The sequence below is a fragment of the Rattus norvegicus genome, chromosome 10, assembly GCF_036323735.1.
Source record: "Rattus norvegicus strain BN/NHsdMcwi chromosome 10, GRCr8, whole genome shotgun sequence".
Taxonomy (NCBI): Eukaryota; Metazoa; Chordata; class Mammalia; order Rodentia; family Muridae; genus Rattus; species Rattus norvegicus.
This window is the reverse complement of record NC_086028.1, coordinates 68,196,056-68,215,173: the sequence shown is the minus strand read 5'-3', so window position 1 is coordinate 68,215,173 and position 19,118 is coordinate 68,196,056. Positions and strand designations below refer to the sequence as shown.

General features: G+C 43.5%; 2 protein-coding genes and 1 long non-coding RNA gene across 10 annotated transcripts in view; 2 read left to right on the top strand and 1 right to left on the bottom strand.

Annotated features, from left to right (window-relative positions):
• The first annotated feature begins 64 nt into the window (after nucleotides 1-64).
• Nucleotides 65-1,008, top strand: LOC102547954 (uncharacterized). The gene is made up of 2 exons (XR_357778.3): nucleotides 65-203; nucleotides 800-1,008. It is a non-coding gene; the product is annotated as an uncharacterized LOC102547954 (long non-coding RNA).
• Nucleotides 1,009-14,806: 13,798 nt separating this feature from the next.
• On the bottom strand, nucleotides 14,807-16,271 carry Zfp830 (zinc finger protein 830). Its single transcript, NM_001037360.1, has one exon. It carries the CDS (start codon nucleotides 16,262-16,264, stop codon nucleotides 15,152-15,154), a length of 1,113 nt encoding a protein of 370 aa, NP_001032437.1. The 5' UTR covers nucleotides 16,265-16,271; the 3' UTR covers nucleotides 14,807-15,151.
• Nucleotides 16,242-19,118, top strand: part of Cct6b (chaperonin containing TCP1 subunit 6B) — a 48,822-nt gene continuing 45,945 nt past the window's right edge. Inside the window, exons 1-2 of one of the 8 annotated variants that reach the window (XM_063269529.1) lie at nucleotides 16,242-16,301; nucleotides 18,547-18,610. In XM_063269529.1, coding sequence (XP_063125599.1) covers nucleotides 18,608-18,610 — 3 coding nt within the window. In that variant the 5' untranslated portion in view covers nucleotides 16,242-16,301; nucleotides 18,547-18,607. Of the gene's footprint in view, nucleotides 16,302-16,326; nucleotides 16,545-16,868; nucleotides 17,485-18,546; nucleotides 18,611-19,118 lie in introns of those variants that run through there. The other 7 variants (NM_001014228.1, XM_063269532.1, XM_063269527.1 and 4 more) reach the window with 7 other exon arrangements.

The following is a 19,118-nucleotide window of genomic DNA, read 5'->3' as shown; positions in this document are numbered from 1 at the left end:
TGTTTTCTGTTCCTGATCACTTGAGTTTTGCTTTTAAGGCAAAGAGCTTTTAATTAAAAAGGTAATTAGGAAGTGTGAAGGAGCGACAGGGACGGTGGCCCCGATCATATGTCATTTAGCGTACTATCGCTTCTGAACCTTAAGTCGGCTTTGTGAGTTCGAAGTGGCTGTTTTTACAAAAATAAAAGTATCCAGGCCCGGAGGTAAGTGACCTTGTTCAGTCTGGGAAAGGCAAACTGTTAGGTAAATAAAGAGCAGATCGTGGAACGAAGTTCTATTTGTGAGATAGAATTTAGACTTCATTCCACAAGGAACGAACACTATGAGGGGGTCTAGGGAATAGTCAGCTACAGTTGAAACTGGTCAGGGGAGAGACTGAGACAAGCCAACCCACTATATGGCTGTTGTCTGTATCAAAGTGGCCTTGGGATGGAGAGAAAAGTGTATTGTTTGAAATCATTTACATTTTAAAATTACCTGTGTGAGACACGCAGTTATTTGTTGATAAAAAAAAATGACAGGAGAGAGTGAGCTGATAGACAAGGTCTTTTACAGAACTGGAGAATGAGAGCTGAGGGAGGCTCTTTGGAGTTAAAGGTTGAGTGTTGTTTGCTGTACTGAGGCCAGCAAGATCCCAGTGTTTGAAATGAGGTGAAGGCTGTCTTCTCTTAACTTGTAGCGGGATAAACCTGAGTTTGGGAGTCCAAAGGGCTTAGGAGGCCCAAGGGCTCCATTTGAGGAATCATGAACATTTTGACTGGAGAAGCTTAACCTAATCGACTCTCCCGTCCCTGTGCAGTCCAGCCCTTTCATCACAAGCCGTATATGTATGTGGTTGCCCAGCCCTGGAAGTGTGAGCAGCCTGAAGTGAGAGATGCTGTAAGTGAACACTGCACATTGACAAGTACCCATCCCTTCCCCCAAAGCGTGTAAAATACCCCATTAATAGTAATAGTGCATCTATTATACTCCAGCGATGTGTTGGATTAAATAAAACATTTTATGTCACTCATGAGTTTGATTTTACTTTTTTTGAACTAGGGCATCAGAAAACATGAGGCTGTGCGCTTGACTCCCACTGTTACTTCTCCAGTTCAGCACTCCACAGATAGAAAGCCTGCGGTGAGGGGCAGTGGATATTTGCAACACTGCATCCTGTATTTTAAAGGCTTTCACTTCTAGACAGGGTTTCTCAAAGACTTTTACTGTGTAGCCCTGGCTGCCCTGGAACTCAACTTTGTAGACCAGGCTGGCCTCAAACTCAGAGGTCTACCTACCTGTGCCTTCCAAGTGCCGGGATTAGAGACATCTGATGCCACCATTCTGCCAGCATCTACTTCTAAATTCATGAGCTAATGAAATGAATGGTTGATAAAGAGTGTTAAGCCCTTAGAAGAAAGTTCATTATGTCTTTGTCAATGACGGAAGTTTATAAAAAGACTCAGGCCCTAAATATTTGGTTTGCTTGATTAGAACTACATGGTGCCCATAATGATCTGACTAAGGTCCCCCTGCTGTGAAACATAACTAGGTATAAAAGCTGGCAGCTGCGTATTTGTCTTCTTTCCCCCCTTTTTTCTTTTTTCCTGTGGTGAGAGCACAGAACTTTCATTTAGTATGCATCTAAATGCAGTGAATTTTCAAGGGAAGACAGTCTCACTGCAGCTGTAGGCTTATCTCCAGTGCAGCAGCCCCCACCTCGGTCTATAATAGTGAGGAGTGAGGTGTGTACCCCCATGCCAAGCTTGTATTTCTTTTTTTTTTTGGTTCTTTTTTGTTCGGAGCTGGGGACCGAACCCAGGGCCTTGCGCTTCCTAGGCAAGCGCTCTACCACTGCAAGCTTGTATTTCTTAATAAAAGTGAGGATCACTCCATCAAGGGCAGGTAAAATTTGGTGAAGAAAATAAGGCTTTGGAATGGCGCCGTCCGGTCTGCATTTTGTTCTAGCCTGGGCTGTGTAAACTTCATCTGATCTCATCTCTGGGCCTCAGTTTCCCTTGTAGAATGGGGGAGGCTTTGCACTTTATATTTAGCTCTATGATTTTTGTAAAGAATATAAGGTCAGGGGCTGGAGAGATGGCTCAGTGGTTAAGAGCCCCAACTGCTTTTCCAGAGGTCCTGAGTTCAATTCCCAGCAACCATATGGATAAATCTTAAAAAAAAAAAAAAAAAGGAATATAAGGTCGGTTACCCACATCCTACCTGTCCATTTCTCTCTTCACACATGGATTCTGGGTTATTCAAGACCAATTCTTGAAGGATTGCTTGCCTCCCGTTTATGGCATTTGCTCCTGTTAGAAAATTAATCTTTTTAAGCAGGGCATGGTGGCACATGCCTTTCACTGAGAAGTGGAAGCAACCAGATCTCTGAGTTGGAGGACACTCTGGTTTTTATCCAGGCCAGGGAGGGCTTCATCGTGAGATTTTGTTTCAATAATTAATTAGTCTTTCAGGTTGGTGTACATAATAGCAGATTTATTATGGTGTAGATTACACTGTTCTCTTCTGTCACCTGTGCCCACTGCTCTTTGTGTGCCCACTCCGCCTCCAGCTGGATCGCTTCTCCCTGCCCATTTCTGCCTTCCTAGTACAAGCGTTCCATTACCCTACTTCCCACCACCATTAAGATCTCTTCCTCCCCCTCCTAGTCCTGTTTCTAGTTTCATGACCTACAAACACGTATATGTGAATATAAACACAATTTTAAATCTAGGTTTCACCTACAGGAGAAAATACAGGATATATTATCTTTGGTTTTTGCTCCTTTCAGAGACATTTGGCTCTGTGAAGATCTACTTTTGGTCTCTGTATTCTGACAGTGATGTATTTGTTTTTTTATTAATACCACTGTGTTGGTTACTATGGCTTTAGAGTGAGCCTTGGCATCAGCTAGTGTAGGTCCTGTAGCTGTGTTCTTTTCCATTAGTGGTTATGTTGGCTATAGTGGGTCTCTTGCTTTTTTTATGTAAACACTGGAATCATCTAAATCCGATACCCACAAAATGACTTGCTGGAATTTTGACTGAGATTGTACTAATTCGAGATCAAGTTGGGAAGAACAGACATTTTGATAGGTTTGAGTCTTTCTTCCCACGAGCATAAAGTTTTCTCCTTTATTATTTTGTGAGCAGGTGTGTGTGGGTGTGTGTGTGTGTGTGTGTGTGTGTGTGTGTTTGCTCACCCATGAAAATGTACGTGGAGGCCAGAGGCTGACATTAGTCTTCAATGATTTTCTACCTTTTAGTTTGTTTATGTCTTTTTTGTTATTGTTTTGAGACAGAGTTTCTCTGTGTAGCCCTGGCTGTCCTGGAACTTGCTTTACAGACCAGGCTGGCCTCAAACTCTGCCTCTGCCTCCCTAGTACCGGAATTAAAGGTATGCTCCATCATGCCTGGTGATTTTTCTACCTTAAAAAAAAAATAAAGGATTTAAAAATTTGACAATTTCATGCATGTAAGCATGCATCTTGACCATATGCACCCTCACCTCTCCCTTCCATTCCTCTAGAAACTCCCAACACACCCCTGTCTACCTTCATGTCCTCTCTGATTTTTTTAATAACCCAGCTAGTTCCACTAGTGGTGCCTATTGGAGGAATCTCGACCCGATGTTGTTCAGTTCACTGTAGCACCAGTGAGTCCTTGGGTCCAGTGGCCATCCCATGGTTTGTGTGATGGTTTATATGCTCGGCCCAGGGAGTGGCACTTGGGAGGTGTGACCTTGTGGGTATGGGCTTTAATACCCTTGTCCTACTGCCTGGAGTCAGTATTCTGCTAGCAGCCTTCAGATGAAAATGTAGAATTCTCAATTCCTCCTGTACTATGCCTTCCTGGATGCTGCCATGTTTCTGCCTTGATGATAAATGGACTGACCTTCTGAACCTTTAGGCCAACCCAATTAAATGTTGTCCTTTATAAGAGTTGCCTTGGTCATGGTGTCTGTTCACAGCAGTAAAACCCTAAGACAGCAAGAAAACAGAATTTCACAGCACTCTTCCTCATCCTCTGGTTGTTACTTTCCTTTTACCTGTCTTCTCTAACATTGCCTCAGCCTTTGTGGGAGGCTTGCAAGTGACTGGTGAAGGCACTTTTTCTCAGCACTCTGACCAGTTATTAACTGCTAACAACCACAGAAAAGGTTCTCTGACCAAAGTTGAGACAGCACTATCTACAGGGATAAGCATTAATATTTAGAAGGCAGCTGGACAACATGTCATTTAGCAAAACAACAATTGGTAGGCTCTTCTGGTGAGACTATGACCTTCTGAGCATTGTACTTTTGGACAGTTTCATGTTTCTAGGCCTGAATTCCTTCCTGTATGCCCATCTCAAATTTAATCCAAAGCAGTTGGTTACCCCTATATCCTTCATGCCACAAATGTACCAGTGGGCACATATTGCCTAGAAGGTCAGTACTGTAATTGTGGTTGGCTGTAGGGATACCATTGATGTCTTTTCTGACTCAGCATTCTGCACAGCACCTTCCAGTACTATGAAAGGTAGTCATCAAGGAGAACGTAAGCCTTCAGGTCAGTTCCAGCTTGGTTTCTCTGACTTACAACCCAAGCCTGTCATATCTTTGGCAATAGAGTCTACCATCTAGTTCTGGTGGGTAACCAAGAGCAATGATAATAGCCTGTGTTGTTTCAGGGACTTCTGGAACCTTCCCAACCAATAACTCAGGAAGGTATCTGTCTTAGTCAGGGTTTCTATTCCTGCACAAACATCATGACCAGGAAGCAAATTGGGCAGGAAAGGATTTATTCAGCTTACATTTCCACATTGCTGTTCATCACCAAAGGAAATCAGGACTGGGACTCAAGCAGGTCAGGAAGCAGAAGCTGGTACAGAGGCCATGGAGAGATGTTACTTACTGCCTTGCTTCCCCCTGGCTTGCTCAGCTTGTTCTCTTAATAGAACCCAAGACAACCAGCCCAGGGATGGCACCACCCACAAGGGGCCCAACCCCCTCGATCACTAATTGGGAAAATGCCTTATACCTGGGTCTCATGGAGGCATTTCCTCAAGGGAGGCTCCTTTCTCTGTGATAACTCCAGTGTGTGTCAAGTTGACACATAAAACCAGCCAGTACAATATCCCTCGCTAAGTTCTGAGATTTTTTTTTTAAAGATTTATTTATTTATTATATATAAGTTACTGTCTTCAGACACACCAGAAGAGGGCATCAGATCTCATCACAGATGGTTGTGAGCCACCATGTGATTGCTGGGATTTGAACTCAGGATCTCTGGAAGGGCAGTCAGTGCTCTTAACCACTGAGCCATCTCTCCAGCCCCCAAGTTCTGAGGTCTTAAGAGAATAACATGTAATGTTCACCATGTCGGCTATCCATGTTAAAAAAAATATTTTTTTAAGACAAGGTCTTAGTATGTAGTCCCGGAACTTGCTATGTAGACTTGGCTGGCTTGAACTCTCAGAGATCTTCCTGCCTCTGTCTCCCAAGTCCTGGGATTAAAGACATGCAGCACCAAACCCAGCTTCTATTTTTTTTTTTAATTATGTTTCTAAATTAACTTACAAAGTGGGTAGTTTTCAGAGATTTTTCATGCATCACTACCATCACCACCATCATCATCATTGTTATTGTTGTTGTTATTATTATTATTATTATCATTATTAATATTATTTTGGTTAATTTACTCCTATCCCCTCTTGTCACCACCCCATCATGGTTTAGGTAGAGGGCAAAATATTGGGAATTAAAGGTTTACCATAAGTTTTTTTTTTTTTTTCTTTTCTTTTTTTCGGAGCTGGGGACCGAACCCAGGGCCTTGCGCTTGCTAGGCAAGCGCTCTACCACTGAGCTAAATCCCCAACCCCTACCATAAGTTTTATGATAGTTTCTCAACTCACTAACTCATTGTTTCTTGTAGACTGCTTGGTCAGTGATCTCTGTCACTGCTCCTGTCACTTCTGCTGAGATGACAGATGTGTGCACCATCATATCCAGCTTTTACATGGGTGTCGGACAGTGACCTCTTTGCCCACAGAGCCATCCCTTCAGCCTTATTTTAAAATTTTGAGACAGGATCCCACTGTTTATGGCCTGGAACTTGTACTCTTCCTGCCTTGGCCTCCCATCTGTGCATATGCAGGTATGCATGTAAGCAGGTATGCATGTATGCAGGTATGCATGTAAGCAGGTATGCATGTATGCATGCATGCATGTATGCAGGTATGCAGGTATGCATGTGGAGGCCAGGGAACAATCTCAGCTCTACCTCAGGTGCTACCCTGTTTTTTGTCTTTTGGGTTTTTTGTTTGTTTGTTTGTTTGTTTGTTTTTTACTTATCCTCTCACTGACCTAGACCCAACAAGAAGGATAGGCTGCTGGCCTGTAAGGCCACCTCTAGGTTCCATGCCTTCACACTCGGCTTGCTTGTATATGTGTGTGTTGAAGTGGGGAAGTTCTGGGGACTTGACATCAGGTCTTCACACTTACAAGGCAGGCACTCGATTATTTCCCAAGTCCTCTCCTTTAATTTGTTCTTGGATTTTTTTTTTCCCATTGCTTTTTTAGTTTTATAATAGCTTTCATATTTTGTTAGATTTGTACCTTAAATTTTCATTCAAAGGGCTGATGAAATAAGAAAATAAGAAAAATACCTTCCAGGATTGTGTATGACAAATAAAATGTTGACTTGCACAGTGTTTGTAGCAGCCATTTCAGTAAACGTTCAGTTACTTTTGTTCACACATTCCTATCACCCCTGTGTCTCTAATTATTCCCTCAGTCAGGCACTCAGTACTGAATGCCTACTGTGTGTCAGACAAAATTCCAGGACCTGGAATCCAGCAGATGCTTTCATGGAGTTAACAGGTTAATGTGGGTAACAAGAAACAAACTAACTATGTAGGCTGTAAGGTTTGAATGGGTATCGTGGAGAAAAAGGGGCAAGATCAGAGGCGTGGGGGCAGTGCAAGGAGGGTTGCAGGCTTTAATAGATGTCAAGAAAGTCTCACCAACCAAGTGACAGCAGAAATAAGACTCAAAGGGATGGAAGTGTCACTTGCAGATATCTAAGATAAAGCATCAAAGATCTGCTGGGAGAGCAGCAAGGAGAGCCCTGTGACTAGAGTAGCTCAAGATTGAGAAGAACAGAAGATGAAGTCAGCAAGGAGACATCCTGTGTCTTGGATGGGCCTTGCACACCATTATAAAAGGACTGGCTTTTATTCCGGCCGAGATGGGAAGCTAACAGGGATGAGGCATGATCTGACTTGGGTTAACAAGATCTCTGCAACTTTGGCTGCTCTGTAGAGAACGCAGGAGATGACAGGCAACCAACAGTAATTACCTATGTGAGAAAGGGGGCAGCTTCACTAGCAAAAGTGAGAGAGGAAGAAGTAACAGGCTCATGGGTCCTAGAGCAGAGGGATCCTAACCTGTACGTTGTAACCCTTTTGGGGCTCAAATATCCGATAAGTACCTCAGGTATTTACATTAATATGAAGTAGCAACAAAATTATTTAATGGTTTTGGGGGGAGGTCGCAATATAAGGAACTATAGTAAGGGATCGCAACATTAGGAAGGTTGAGAACCACTGCCCTAGAGGATCTGTAGGTAGCCTTGGGTATCTTGAATATCCTAATATTTTAATATAAAAGTTTTTTGCATGAAAGCATTTTGGAGAGGAGGACGTTGGTCGAAGTCTTAAAGTAATTCTCTGAGCCAAATCAGAAGATACTAAGTCCCTTAGTGGTGAATAATTAGGATATCCCACCTTCTAGCTACCTAAAAGCCCACACTTAACTCATTCCTCAGACCCTAGTCACACATTCTCCAGGGTATTGACCTTATGCCAGTCTCAGAGCTAACACCACCGCCATCCCCTTTAATATGTTTGTCCCTGACTTCCAGCTGAGCTTACCAAGATTGTTAAAGAGAAACAGAGTTAGAAAGATAGCTTAGCAGTTAAGAGCTCTTGCATGGGACTTGAGTTTAATTCCCAGCGCCCACAAAGCAGCCTCACGAGTGCCTGTAATTCCTGCTGCCGGGGTCTGGTGACCTCTTCTAGCCTCTGAAGGCACTTGCACTCATAAAAGCATATACACACAAATAAACATAGAATCCTTTTGTTGTTTTGTTTCTGTTTCCCAAGACAGGGTTTCTCTGTGTAGCCCTGGCTGTCCTGGACCTGTTTTGTAGGCCAGGCTGGCCTCAAACTCAGAGATCGGCCTGCCCCTGCCTCCTGAGTGCTGGGATTAAAGGGATTCGCCACCTCACCCAGCTAAACATAGGATCTAAAAAACAAAAAACCCAGAGAGGCATGTAGAATGTGTCTATGCTGCTCACTTGGAAGCCACAGACAGTGCTAGAGCAAACACTTCATGTCTTCCTGGAGAGGGCAGACACTTGGGAAGTTGGTTTGGTCTCAGTGGATTCCGTTTTTAATAACATCTGCTCTATGAGTCACATAAATCTCAGCAAGATCCCATTTTACACTTTGGTTTGCTTAATAGTCACACAATTAAAAGAAGTTTTAAAGAAATATGGTAGAGGCGTTTGCCAGGGTAGGTATTTAAAAGAGCTGCATGCAGGGATATAATACTAATTCAGCTCAGCTCTGTTCTTCACTATGAGCAGGCTGCAGAAGTTGTTTCTTCCTTTTCCTCCTTCCCCTTCTTTCTATCCACATTCAGAATGGGCCTTCCTGCCTCAGTTAAACTTCTCTGAAAATGCACACACACACACACACACACACACACACACACACACGGAGAAACAGTAATATGGCCCAGTGGGTAAAAATCACTTGCTGCCCGACAGTCTGAGTTGAATTTCGAGAACCATAGCAGGAGACGAGACTCCCACAAATGGTTCTCTGACCTCCACACATGCTGTAGCTAGTATGCATGTACCTGCACCCACATATGCAGCATACACATGTGAAATAATTAAAATTAAAGAATAAAAGAAACACCCTTTGGTAGTTAAGCAAGAATGGCCCCCTTAGAATCATAGATTTGAATGCCTGGCCACCGGGGATGGCACTATTTAAAAGGTTGAGAGGTGTGGGTCTTGTGGGAAGAAATGTAACATTGGGCTTGGGCTTTGAGATTTCAAAAGACCTTGCCAAGACCAGTATCATTCTTTGGTAGTTGACAGAAAAGGAATACTCAGTGAATGTTTATTGTATTACTGCTTCTCACGTGTGTGTGCAAGCATGTGTTGCTTTCGTCCTAATAGTGATGATGAGGCATCCTATTTGACGGGTTTCTCTGTCATGTCAATCACTGGTTTCTGCCACTGCACAACTATATGGAGGTCTTTACAACGCTGTTCCCACATTCTGTGAAGAGCCAATAACTAGCAAACTCCTAGGCCAGGCTGGGCTACTGGGTAGTCCATTGTCTGTAGCATAACATTGATGTCTGATGCCACAAATGCCACCTAGGTGTCCCCTAGCAAAGGATCCTCTGGAACTAACTCGCTCTTAATTTACTTTTGTTTTATGTTCATTAGTGTTTTGCCTGTATTAATATCTGAGGGTGTCAGAAGTCCTGGAACTGGAGTTAAAGATTAGTGTGAGCTACCATGTAAGTTCTGGGAATTGAACCCAGGTCCTCTGGAAGTGCAGCCAGTGCTCTTAAGTGTTGAACCACCTCTCCACCCCTGGAACTCTCTTCAAGAGCTCCCACTGAGGTGTCAGGAGGCTCTAGTCCAGCAGACCCTGGGACTGGGTCTGGAGGTCAGTGCTAGCGTGTGTGTAGCCAGGCGTGATGCACTGAGTTTGAGGCCCTGCACCATAAACAAAGCAAAACAGAACCTGCCTGTTTCACATTTAAAACTTCGGTGTTAGCTAGTGCTCCTGCTTTAAACTTTCCCCCCCTCAGAGACAGAGTTCTCCACATGCTTATACTTCATAATTAAAATTTTCAAGAAAATTACTCTCCCCCAAGGCATAAGGCCATGTTCATTATAATAGTTTCTTCTTGAATAGTTTCTAGAAGTCAAATGCCAAATCAAGTATTAGGGTTTCTAATGAGGAACCTACTATGTCCTTTGGATGGTTCTAGAAGCTGTGACCAGAGAAGCAATTCTTAACTGCAAGAAAAATCCAGATACAGAGAGCACTCCATTTTCTCAGTCATACCATCTTCTTCTGAGTAAGGACAAAAGCTGTGGTTTTGCCCTCTTCTTTACCACACTGGAGTTCTGGTTTTGAATAAAAGTTTAAACTCAGGGTGGTGTATAAAGTTGCTATAATCTAGCTCCAACAGATAACCTGCCCTATCTCACACACTTCTTTCCACGTACCTGAAGGTACTATTTCCTGAGATGTCTGTACATTTTGCCTGTCTTGGTCTACTTTTCTCTCTTTCTCCAAAGCTCCCATTTTAAATCTCCTCTTTGCCCACCCCTTGTGCCCAGCCACACACACAGAGACTCTAACACACACATATTCAATTTCATTACATTGCTGGTTTGAAGGTTGTTTCCCTGTCCCCTTCTGTCCTCAGTGGAGCTCATTTGAGGCAGCTTGTAAGGAATACTTACCCACCCTTTAAGGGCATGCAGTCTTACTAAGGGCTTGGCCTTTCTTTGTGTCATGGAAACATAATGAGGGATTCTCAATGACAACTGAACATTTAAAAAGGATTACTATACTTCATTAAAAGACAGTGGCTGGGCAACGGGGAAAGGCTATGTGGTCTGGGAGACATTAGTGGCTAGAACCAAGGCAGACAGAAGTAGAGATTCTGGACATATTTTAGAGGTGGAACAGGACCTAATTAATGCCCTAGACTTGGAGGTGAGAAACTCCCAGTGGCTGCCTTAATTCCTGATTAGGTTGGTGGCTCCACTTGAGAAGTTTTTAAAAAGGATGAAAGCTATTTGAAATTCGTTAAATTTGGAACACTTACTAAACATTCTAATGAGTTGGTACAGAAGCTAGAAGAGGCAGAAAACCACCATTTCATAGGTAGGATGTCAACCTGCAAATGGAAATCTACTTCTCAAGGACTTAAACAACAGTGGCATTTACTAGCTCTTACAACCCAGTAGTGACTTGGTAGTGTGGTAAAGTGGTCGGGGCTTGTCTCAACATCTCTGCAATGCTCTTAGCTCTGCCCTGGCTGTAGGCTGAAGTTCTAGAAGAGAAAGGTCGTCAAACTCAGAGCCATACAAAGGTGATATTTAAATCCACGTGACTGGATGAAGTCAGCTGACGGTGGAAATGCAATAGAAACACAAGGCAGACATAGTAAAATGTACAAGAAAAAAAAAAAAAAAACCTAAATCAGGATTCACATTTAGTCCTTAAAAGACAACTGATGTCCAGCAAGCATCATTCCCACTGATAAACTTAATCTTCTGCATATTGCCAAGTTGTTAGCCAGTTGGTGCTTCTCTGGCAGAAATTTTATTTTTCATTAAGATTCAGAATGATTCATAGATTCTCACTGCATCCCCGTGAGGATTATGTATTTTCATTTGATTTTGAGGAAACTGAAGTTTAGAGAGGTGACACAGCTAAGATTGTTAACTACTGAAAGGTGGAACAGGCTAAGGATCCCGCTACCTGATGGACCCCTTGCTTAGCATGTCTAAGGGCCTGGGTTCAAAACCCCCGTCCTGCAAAATAAAGCGGACCAGCTTAAACTGGGCTTTGCGTTGGCAACTGCTCTGCCTTATCAGTCCCTATTAATCTGGTGTTTGCTGGTGTAAGGTCTGGATTTTATACTTTTCCCTGCGAGTACCAGAAGGGCGCCTATTATTGGCATCGTTGAGCGGAACACTCGGAAGCATTTCATGACTGTAGAGCGCTGGGCAAATGGGTTAGCATTCTTTCTTTTCCGAGTTGGGGTGGACTGGACTGTTTTAAATAGGGAGCAGCACAGTTGAACATCAAACCTGGCTCGGCTCAGAGCACGTAATTATCTTTGAAGTCTGTGGAGCTGCTCACTGCCATAGCTGTTCCCTTGATCTCAAATTTAACAAGGACTTCCTGAGCGCTGGATATAATCAGGGGTCCTTCTCTACTGCTCTTAATAAGAACTACTGAATCCGAGTTTGAGATTCTTGGTCCCCTTGAAAGGTAGCGGTAGTTCAAGTGCATCAACACACCTGACATCCCTTATGCCTTTAGAAGAATCATTCAAGAATAAAATGTTAACTGATGGGCCTGGATGGCTGAATGGTTAAGAGCACTTGCTGCTTCTAAAGGACCTGAGTTTGTTTTCAGCATGCATGCTGGGTGGCCCACCACTGTTCCTGTCTCTGTGGATGTGCAAGTGCACTCCCCGAGCACACACACAGATAAAGGCAGACTTTATCTTTATATCATGACATATTCAATGATAAGCCACACCTAACCACACCTTAACCTCCCCAGCTGCCAAGAGTGAAACTTCTGCTCACTACTTCCTCTGGGTGTTTTCTTTTCACCTAAGTAACTTTTAGATCTGTGCTGTCCTTTAGGAATGCCTATTGAACACTGAAAATATATATGCTGTTAGATACACTTAGATTTCAAAATGTACGCAAAAGTATTCAGTAGTCTTTAAATATTGCTGAAATGTTAATATCTGGATATAGCAGAGTAACTAAAAACATTAAAACTTCACCTGTTTTTAAAATGGCTACTAAATGATTTAAAATATGATTTGTATTTTTGTGCTTTAGTTTTTTGAGATAGGGTCTTATTGTCAAATGTATGGCCCCCAAAATAACAATTCTCCTGCCTCCGCTTTGCTAGTGTTAGGATTACAGATATACCCACAATGCCTAGCTTTATATTTCTAACGAAAGTGCTCCTGCAGATCCTCATTCCCTCTCAAACCGCCTTTGTTCTTCCTTGCATACTGAAAATGACTGAAAATTCTCAGTGTGGGGGTCAGACATCTGAGGCAGGTATGCCCTTTGTGATTTTCAAACTGAAATAGTAATCAGTTGGCAGTTAAAGAATTCAGACTTTATGTCATAAGCAGCAAGACAATTAACCGTGTGGCACATACCAAAGTCAGACAATGTCATCTCGAGACTCACACCTAAAAGAAAATCCTGGGACTGGAGAGTTGGCTCTGTGGTTAAAGAGCACAGCCTACTCTTCCAGAGCATCCAGGTTCAAATTCCCAGCAACCATATGACAGCTCACAACTGACATCTAACATCACTGCACAGACATACATACAGGCAAAACAGCAATGCACATGAAATAAATCATTTCTTTTTTTTTTGGTTCTTTTTTTCGGAGCTGGGACCGAACCCAGGGCCTTGCGCTTCCTAGGCAAGCGCTCTACCACTGAGCTAAATCCCCAACCCCAATAAATCATTTCTTAAAAATTCCTTTGGCATCCTATTCTTATCCCTTCTACATTTTTTTCTTCTAGTCACTAAAATGTTAGCTCTCCCTGAGAAATTCTGTTATTCCCCATCCCCTTAGTCTATAATTAACCAGTCACTTTACTTTTGAAGTAGTGTCCACATAATTTCCCAGTTCCTTGTCCTAGACTCCTTCCATACTATATACAACTAGAGAAACACCTAATTGTCAAAAAAATCCTTCAGTTTAAAAACAAAACAAGGACTGGAGAGATGGCTCAGAAGTTAAGAGCACTGACCGCTTTTCCAGAGGCCTTGAGTTCAAATCCCAGCAACCACATGGTGGCTCACAACCATCTGTAGAGCCGATGCCCTTTCTGGTGTGTCTGAAGGGAGCAACAGTTTACTCGCATACATAAAAAATAAAATCAAGACTTTAAAAAAAAAAATTCCTCCATTTATTTCCACATTACCTGTAAAAACAATCCTTTAGAAGTAAAGGACTTTTGCGCCTTCATTTTAGAAAATGTCTCACTACATAGTCCAGGATGCATCTCCCCCAGCTTTCCAAAAGCGGAGATGTCAGGCATGAGGCACCACATCCAGCTTTCAAGACTTTCAGGTCTTTTTTTTTATTGGTGGTTTCCCTAATAAAGCCTGAACTGGAATGGGTTAATGTATGAGAAGCACTTAGGATCCTGCCTGGCCTATGAACAGTATGCTTAGCCACTACTATCAGTAGCAGCAAATCAGACGATGCTGTACATAAAACGCTGCTGCTTATCTTCCTTTTTGAACATCTCATCCTCCAAAGCAAGTAGGACCATCAACTATCGGTATCCAACATAAGGCAATGGGCATTGCTTTCCTGGCTACTTAAATATCTCCCTGCCACTGGAAGAACCTGTAAACGCATGCCTAATTTACCACAAAAATAAAATCTCAGACTCCATGGGGCAGGGATGAAATGGGGGAATATTTCCTTCATTCAGAAACCGGCTTGGTGGTGGTGGAGTACTGGCCTAGCATTCCCATAACCCTGTCTGCTTAGCACCACCCGGGGCAGGGGCTACAGCAACTACAGAACATGCTCAAGGAAAATAAAGTCTGAAAAAAAAATATATATATAGGTTTTACACTTAGGGCCGCTGCCTCTCCAGCTTAAGCATATATTAGAATAACCTGGGAATATTCAGGAATATTGTCATCCGAATCCCATGTAGATTTATGGCGTCTAAGTTCAGGGCTCAGGCACTAAAGCGTCATAGGTGCTTTGGCATTCCACGAACAATCAAAAGTGTCACTGGTGATACTGATGTACAACTTAACAGTTATTGACCTTGTCGAAACAAACACTGTGCTTGGGACTGGATGTTTGGATGCTTTTGAAAAAAGAACATTCATTCACTGTTTTATGAAGAATATGTGTTTATGAGTAGCCTTCTAAGAACAACCTTCCCAAAGCTCCAACCCTTGGAGTTTAAGGCTTGAAAATATATATACATCGAGGTCATATAAACGTGTCTTTTTTTATCTGACTTCTGTAAGGTTCAAAACAGTGACTTGTATAAATATATACTTAGCTATGTGCAATATTTACAACCGAAAAAAACACATTGAGCCTGTAACAATGAGAAAACTTGGCAATCTGTGGTTAGAGTTTCAAAAATGTCAGAAACAGTTTTACCTCAAACATTTTATAATAAATAGCACCGCACGCAGTACCATCCCCAAAGTATTACTGCTCACTGGCTTACTTTATCCCAACAAGGGTATCCGAGGACAGAGGAACCAAGAACTTGGACACAGCACTTCTTAGGGGGCAGCGGAGACCTATGGAATGCTTGGGTCTTCAAAACCTTACAGCAAAGCCCCCTTTACCCTCCAGTCCTGAGACAGCAAATCCTGTAATTCTCCCTCGTCATCACTGTCCACATTCTCCTCTTCCTTTTTCTGAAGCTCCTTTATGGTCAAAACCTCTTTAAGTTTGTTTTTTATTTCATCCTGGCGATTCCGAAGCTTTTCCACTCGACGGTAACATTCTATCTGCTCATCAATCTCTCCAATCTGCCGGTCCAGCCGTCCCTCCTCATCCTCTTCAGCGACGATCGCTTCAGAGATAGTGTTGACTTGCCTCATAGCCTTCTGAAACTCGTCCCACTCTTTGTCCATCTGATCCTTTGGGGCATCAACCTTCCGGACCTTTGCATCTACCTCAGGGTCGTCGAAGAATCCTTCTGGTAATGCTTCGGCGGTGTTCTCTCTCCTTTCCACCACTTTTTCGTGTATTTCTGCTTTCTCAATTGACCCTGAGTGAGGAACTAAGGGGGCCTTGGGAGGATTTGTATTAAAGGGATCATTTGGCAGCACATTGCTTGTTGTCTCCCTCGGAGAGGCAAGTGAGTGTTCTCTGCCCTGTGCATCGGGAAGATGCTTGCTGCTGTCCCTTCTTTCTTCCCCACCTCCCAGTTCTTCTTCCTCCTCTTCCTCTTCCTCCTCTTCATAATCAGGGAGTAAACCGAGTCCAGTTTTACTGGAGGCCACCCGAGTGGCCTCTTTTCCCGATTTCTCAAAGTTGGCGGATGAGGCTGAGGTGGAGGGCTGTACCTGATCCACGGAGGCCTTGGCTTTCTTGGCGTCTTGGCTCTCCACATCCGTCGTTTTCCTCTTGGTGGGCTGAGGTGCAGTGCCGGCCGATGGGCCCTGGGTTGCTCCCTTGGCGCCCTTCAGCTCCGCTACTCTCTCCCGGTGCTGCTTTCCCAGAACATGGGTCTGCCACAGGAGCTCGCTCTTGACCGGGGTGTTACATAGCGCGCAGCTCAACTGCCCCAGACGGTTGTACTTGGCGAACGGGGATTCTATCCTCTTCCGGTTGGTGCTAAGGCGCTGCTTCTCCTTCATCAAACGCCTCAGTTCTTCCTGATTCACCACTCGCTTCCCCGCCGGTGTCCGAGCAGAGGTGGAGGACGCCATGTTCGCGCCCAGCACTCAGGAGATTCTAGCTTCCGAGGTGTGATAGCGTCACTTCCTGTTATGGCGCCGACTGGTTGAAGCTCCGGAGTGTGGGCGTGGCGCCAGGGTTCCGAGTTGCGAGTTAGGGGCTGGACGGTTGAACCATGGCTGCAATCAAAATCGCCAACCCTGGGGCTGAAGTGACGCGGAGCCAAGCGGCCTTGGCTGTGAACATATGCGCCGCCCGAGGATTGCAGGATGTGCTGCGTCCCAGCTTGGGTCCTAAGGGCGCGCTAAAAATGTGAGATGCCGCTAGGGTGTGCGGGGTGTCGCGGCTCCCTCTAATGCTGATCAGTAAAAGCCTATGAGCAATGCTGCGACACCTAGACACCCGGTTTCCTATCTCTCATTCCTGTTCTTAGAGTTTTCTAGCCGAGGAAGAGAACGCCTCCCCGGAAAAAAAGACTCCATCAATAGAAGCTGTGGCGCCATCCCCTTTTCACTAAGATTCACAAAACAGTCTATTCATACTGTGGGTCTCAGGAAACGTTGTGTTGAAAACGCTTCTGATGCTCCCTCTATCTCTCTCGTGTTGGGGATGAACTTAAACCTTGTGCGCGCGCTCAACAGACGTTGGGGCTGCAGCTTCGCAGACAGTATTGTTTTGATGTGGCAGACATGCGGGTACTAGCTTTGGAGCTAGGCAGGCAGAGGTTCAAATTCAAGTTCCATTATCTTCCAACTGTAGGTACTTAGTCAAGTTCTTGCGACTCTCTTTACAGTTCTTCATATTTAGTCATCCATTTGGACATACATATGTTTAGTTAGCAACATGCTTTTACGAAGGAAGAAAAGAAGAGCAGGAGATATCAAAATGTATCTTGGGAAAGACACACCCTGAGAGGAATGAGCAAAGTAGCACTAAATAGTAAACGAATCCACTTAACACTAGATGCTGGGAAAACAGATGAGATAGTTTCTGTTCTTTCCTTAAAAAAAGACTGATTTATATTTATCTGTGTACATCTGTCTGAGTTTATGTGCATCACGTGTGTGCAGATGCCCCCCGAGGTCAGAGGGTGACAGATCCCTAAGAGTTATAGGCAGTTGTAAGCCATCTGATACGGGTGTTGGAGACCAAGCTCAGATCCTCTGCAAAACAATAAGTGCTTTTTAACTGCTGAGCCGTCGCTCTAACCCTTGAGATGGTATCAATTCTTAAAGTGACATGGCCATGACAGGTATGCCAATTATATATAGATGCAAATCATTTTACAGAGGACTGTAAAGGGAAAAGGGTACATTTACTGAGTACTGAAGGAAAATCTTCTCAGATATCAGGGGATGCTTGATCAGAGTTGTAGAAGAATGAGTGTCAGAAATCAAGGCCTCCCAGTGGTGTAAGTCCATCAGAAATAAACATTATAATGCATTAAGGGAACTGAAAGACCTACTGTGGGAATACTGGTTGACGGAACAGGAGAATTTGGAAAAGACCAAGTATGTTACTGCTAAAGTCCCTGGGTTTTTATCTTGAAAGTGGTAGAGAATGTAACATCTTTGAAGGATTGGTGGTCTGGACACTGAGTCCCATTGCCTTTTAGAAATACATAGCATGGAGAGTTGATTAAAATTTGGAGACAAAACGCTGTCTAAGCAGCGTAGGAAGGATAACAATAAAATTGGAGAGAAGAGGTCCAAAGGCATTTTAACTGTGGAATTGACAGAGCTCAGTGATTAAATAAATGCAAGGGATGAGACAGCTAAATTCAGTGACTGAATCATGACACTCACCTAGATTAAAAACCTACCAAAGTTTGTAGATTTATACTCTGTTTCATACTATTAAAAAAATACGTATTTTTATTATGTATACAATATTTTACTTGCATGTACGTCTGCATGTCAGGAGAGGGCGCCAGATCTCATTACAGATGGTTATAAGTCACCATGTGGTTGCCGGGAATTGAACTCAGGTCCTATGGAAGAGCAGCCAGTGCTCTTAATCCTCTGAGGCATCTCTCCAGCCCTGTCTTATACTTTTCATTAGCCAATGTGTATAACTCAGCAGCTGCCCTTTAAACCCATAAAGGCTCCGTTTGCAATGAGATTACTATAAGGTCATCAGGGAGAACTAATTCCATGAGATGCAATTGGCAGTCACTTCCACACATCACCCCATGGCTCAGTGTCGAGTTTCCAAGCCTAGTCATCTATGTTTGGGACCATGGATGGCAAGAACCGGGAGTGTTCTTTGATTCTTGGCTTGTGTAGTTTAATAAGTACCGTTGTTCTTTTTATAGGCTTGTTTCTGGGGCAGGTGACATCAAACTCACCAAAGATGGCAATGTGTTGCTTCACGAGATGGTGAGCTAATGTTCTTCTTCCTTTTATTTTCTCCGATGGGCTCTGCCTATGTAGCCCTGGCTGGCCACAAACTCACAATACCTTCTTGCCTGCCTCAGCCTCCTGAGTGTTAGATTCAAGTATTAGATACAATGCCCAGATGCTGCTGGCTTTGATAAACTGTATGTTAATTAAAAACATGGCACATGGGTCAGGAATGCAGCTCATGGTAGGAGTACTTCCCTCACATGTGCAAGCCTCTAGGTTCAACATGGTGGTGGTAGGGTGCACTCTGCATGTTTGTTAGTTTATTGAAGGCTAGAGAGATGGCTCAGTGGTTAAGAGCACTGGCTATTCTTCCAGAGGACTTTGGTACAATGTCCAGAACCCATGTGGGAGTTCACAACTACCTGTACCTCCAGTTCCTTACATAAGCATACATGCAGGCAAAACACCAATGCACATAAATGAAAGAAAAATTATTTTAGCTGGGCTTGGTGGTACATGCCTTTAAACCCAGCACTCAGGA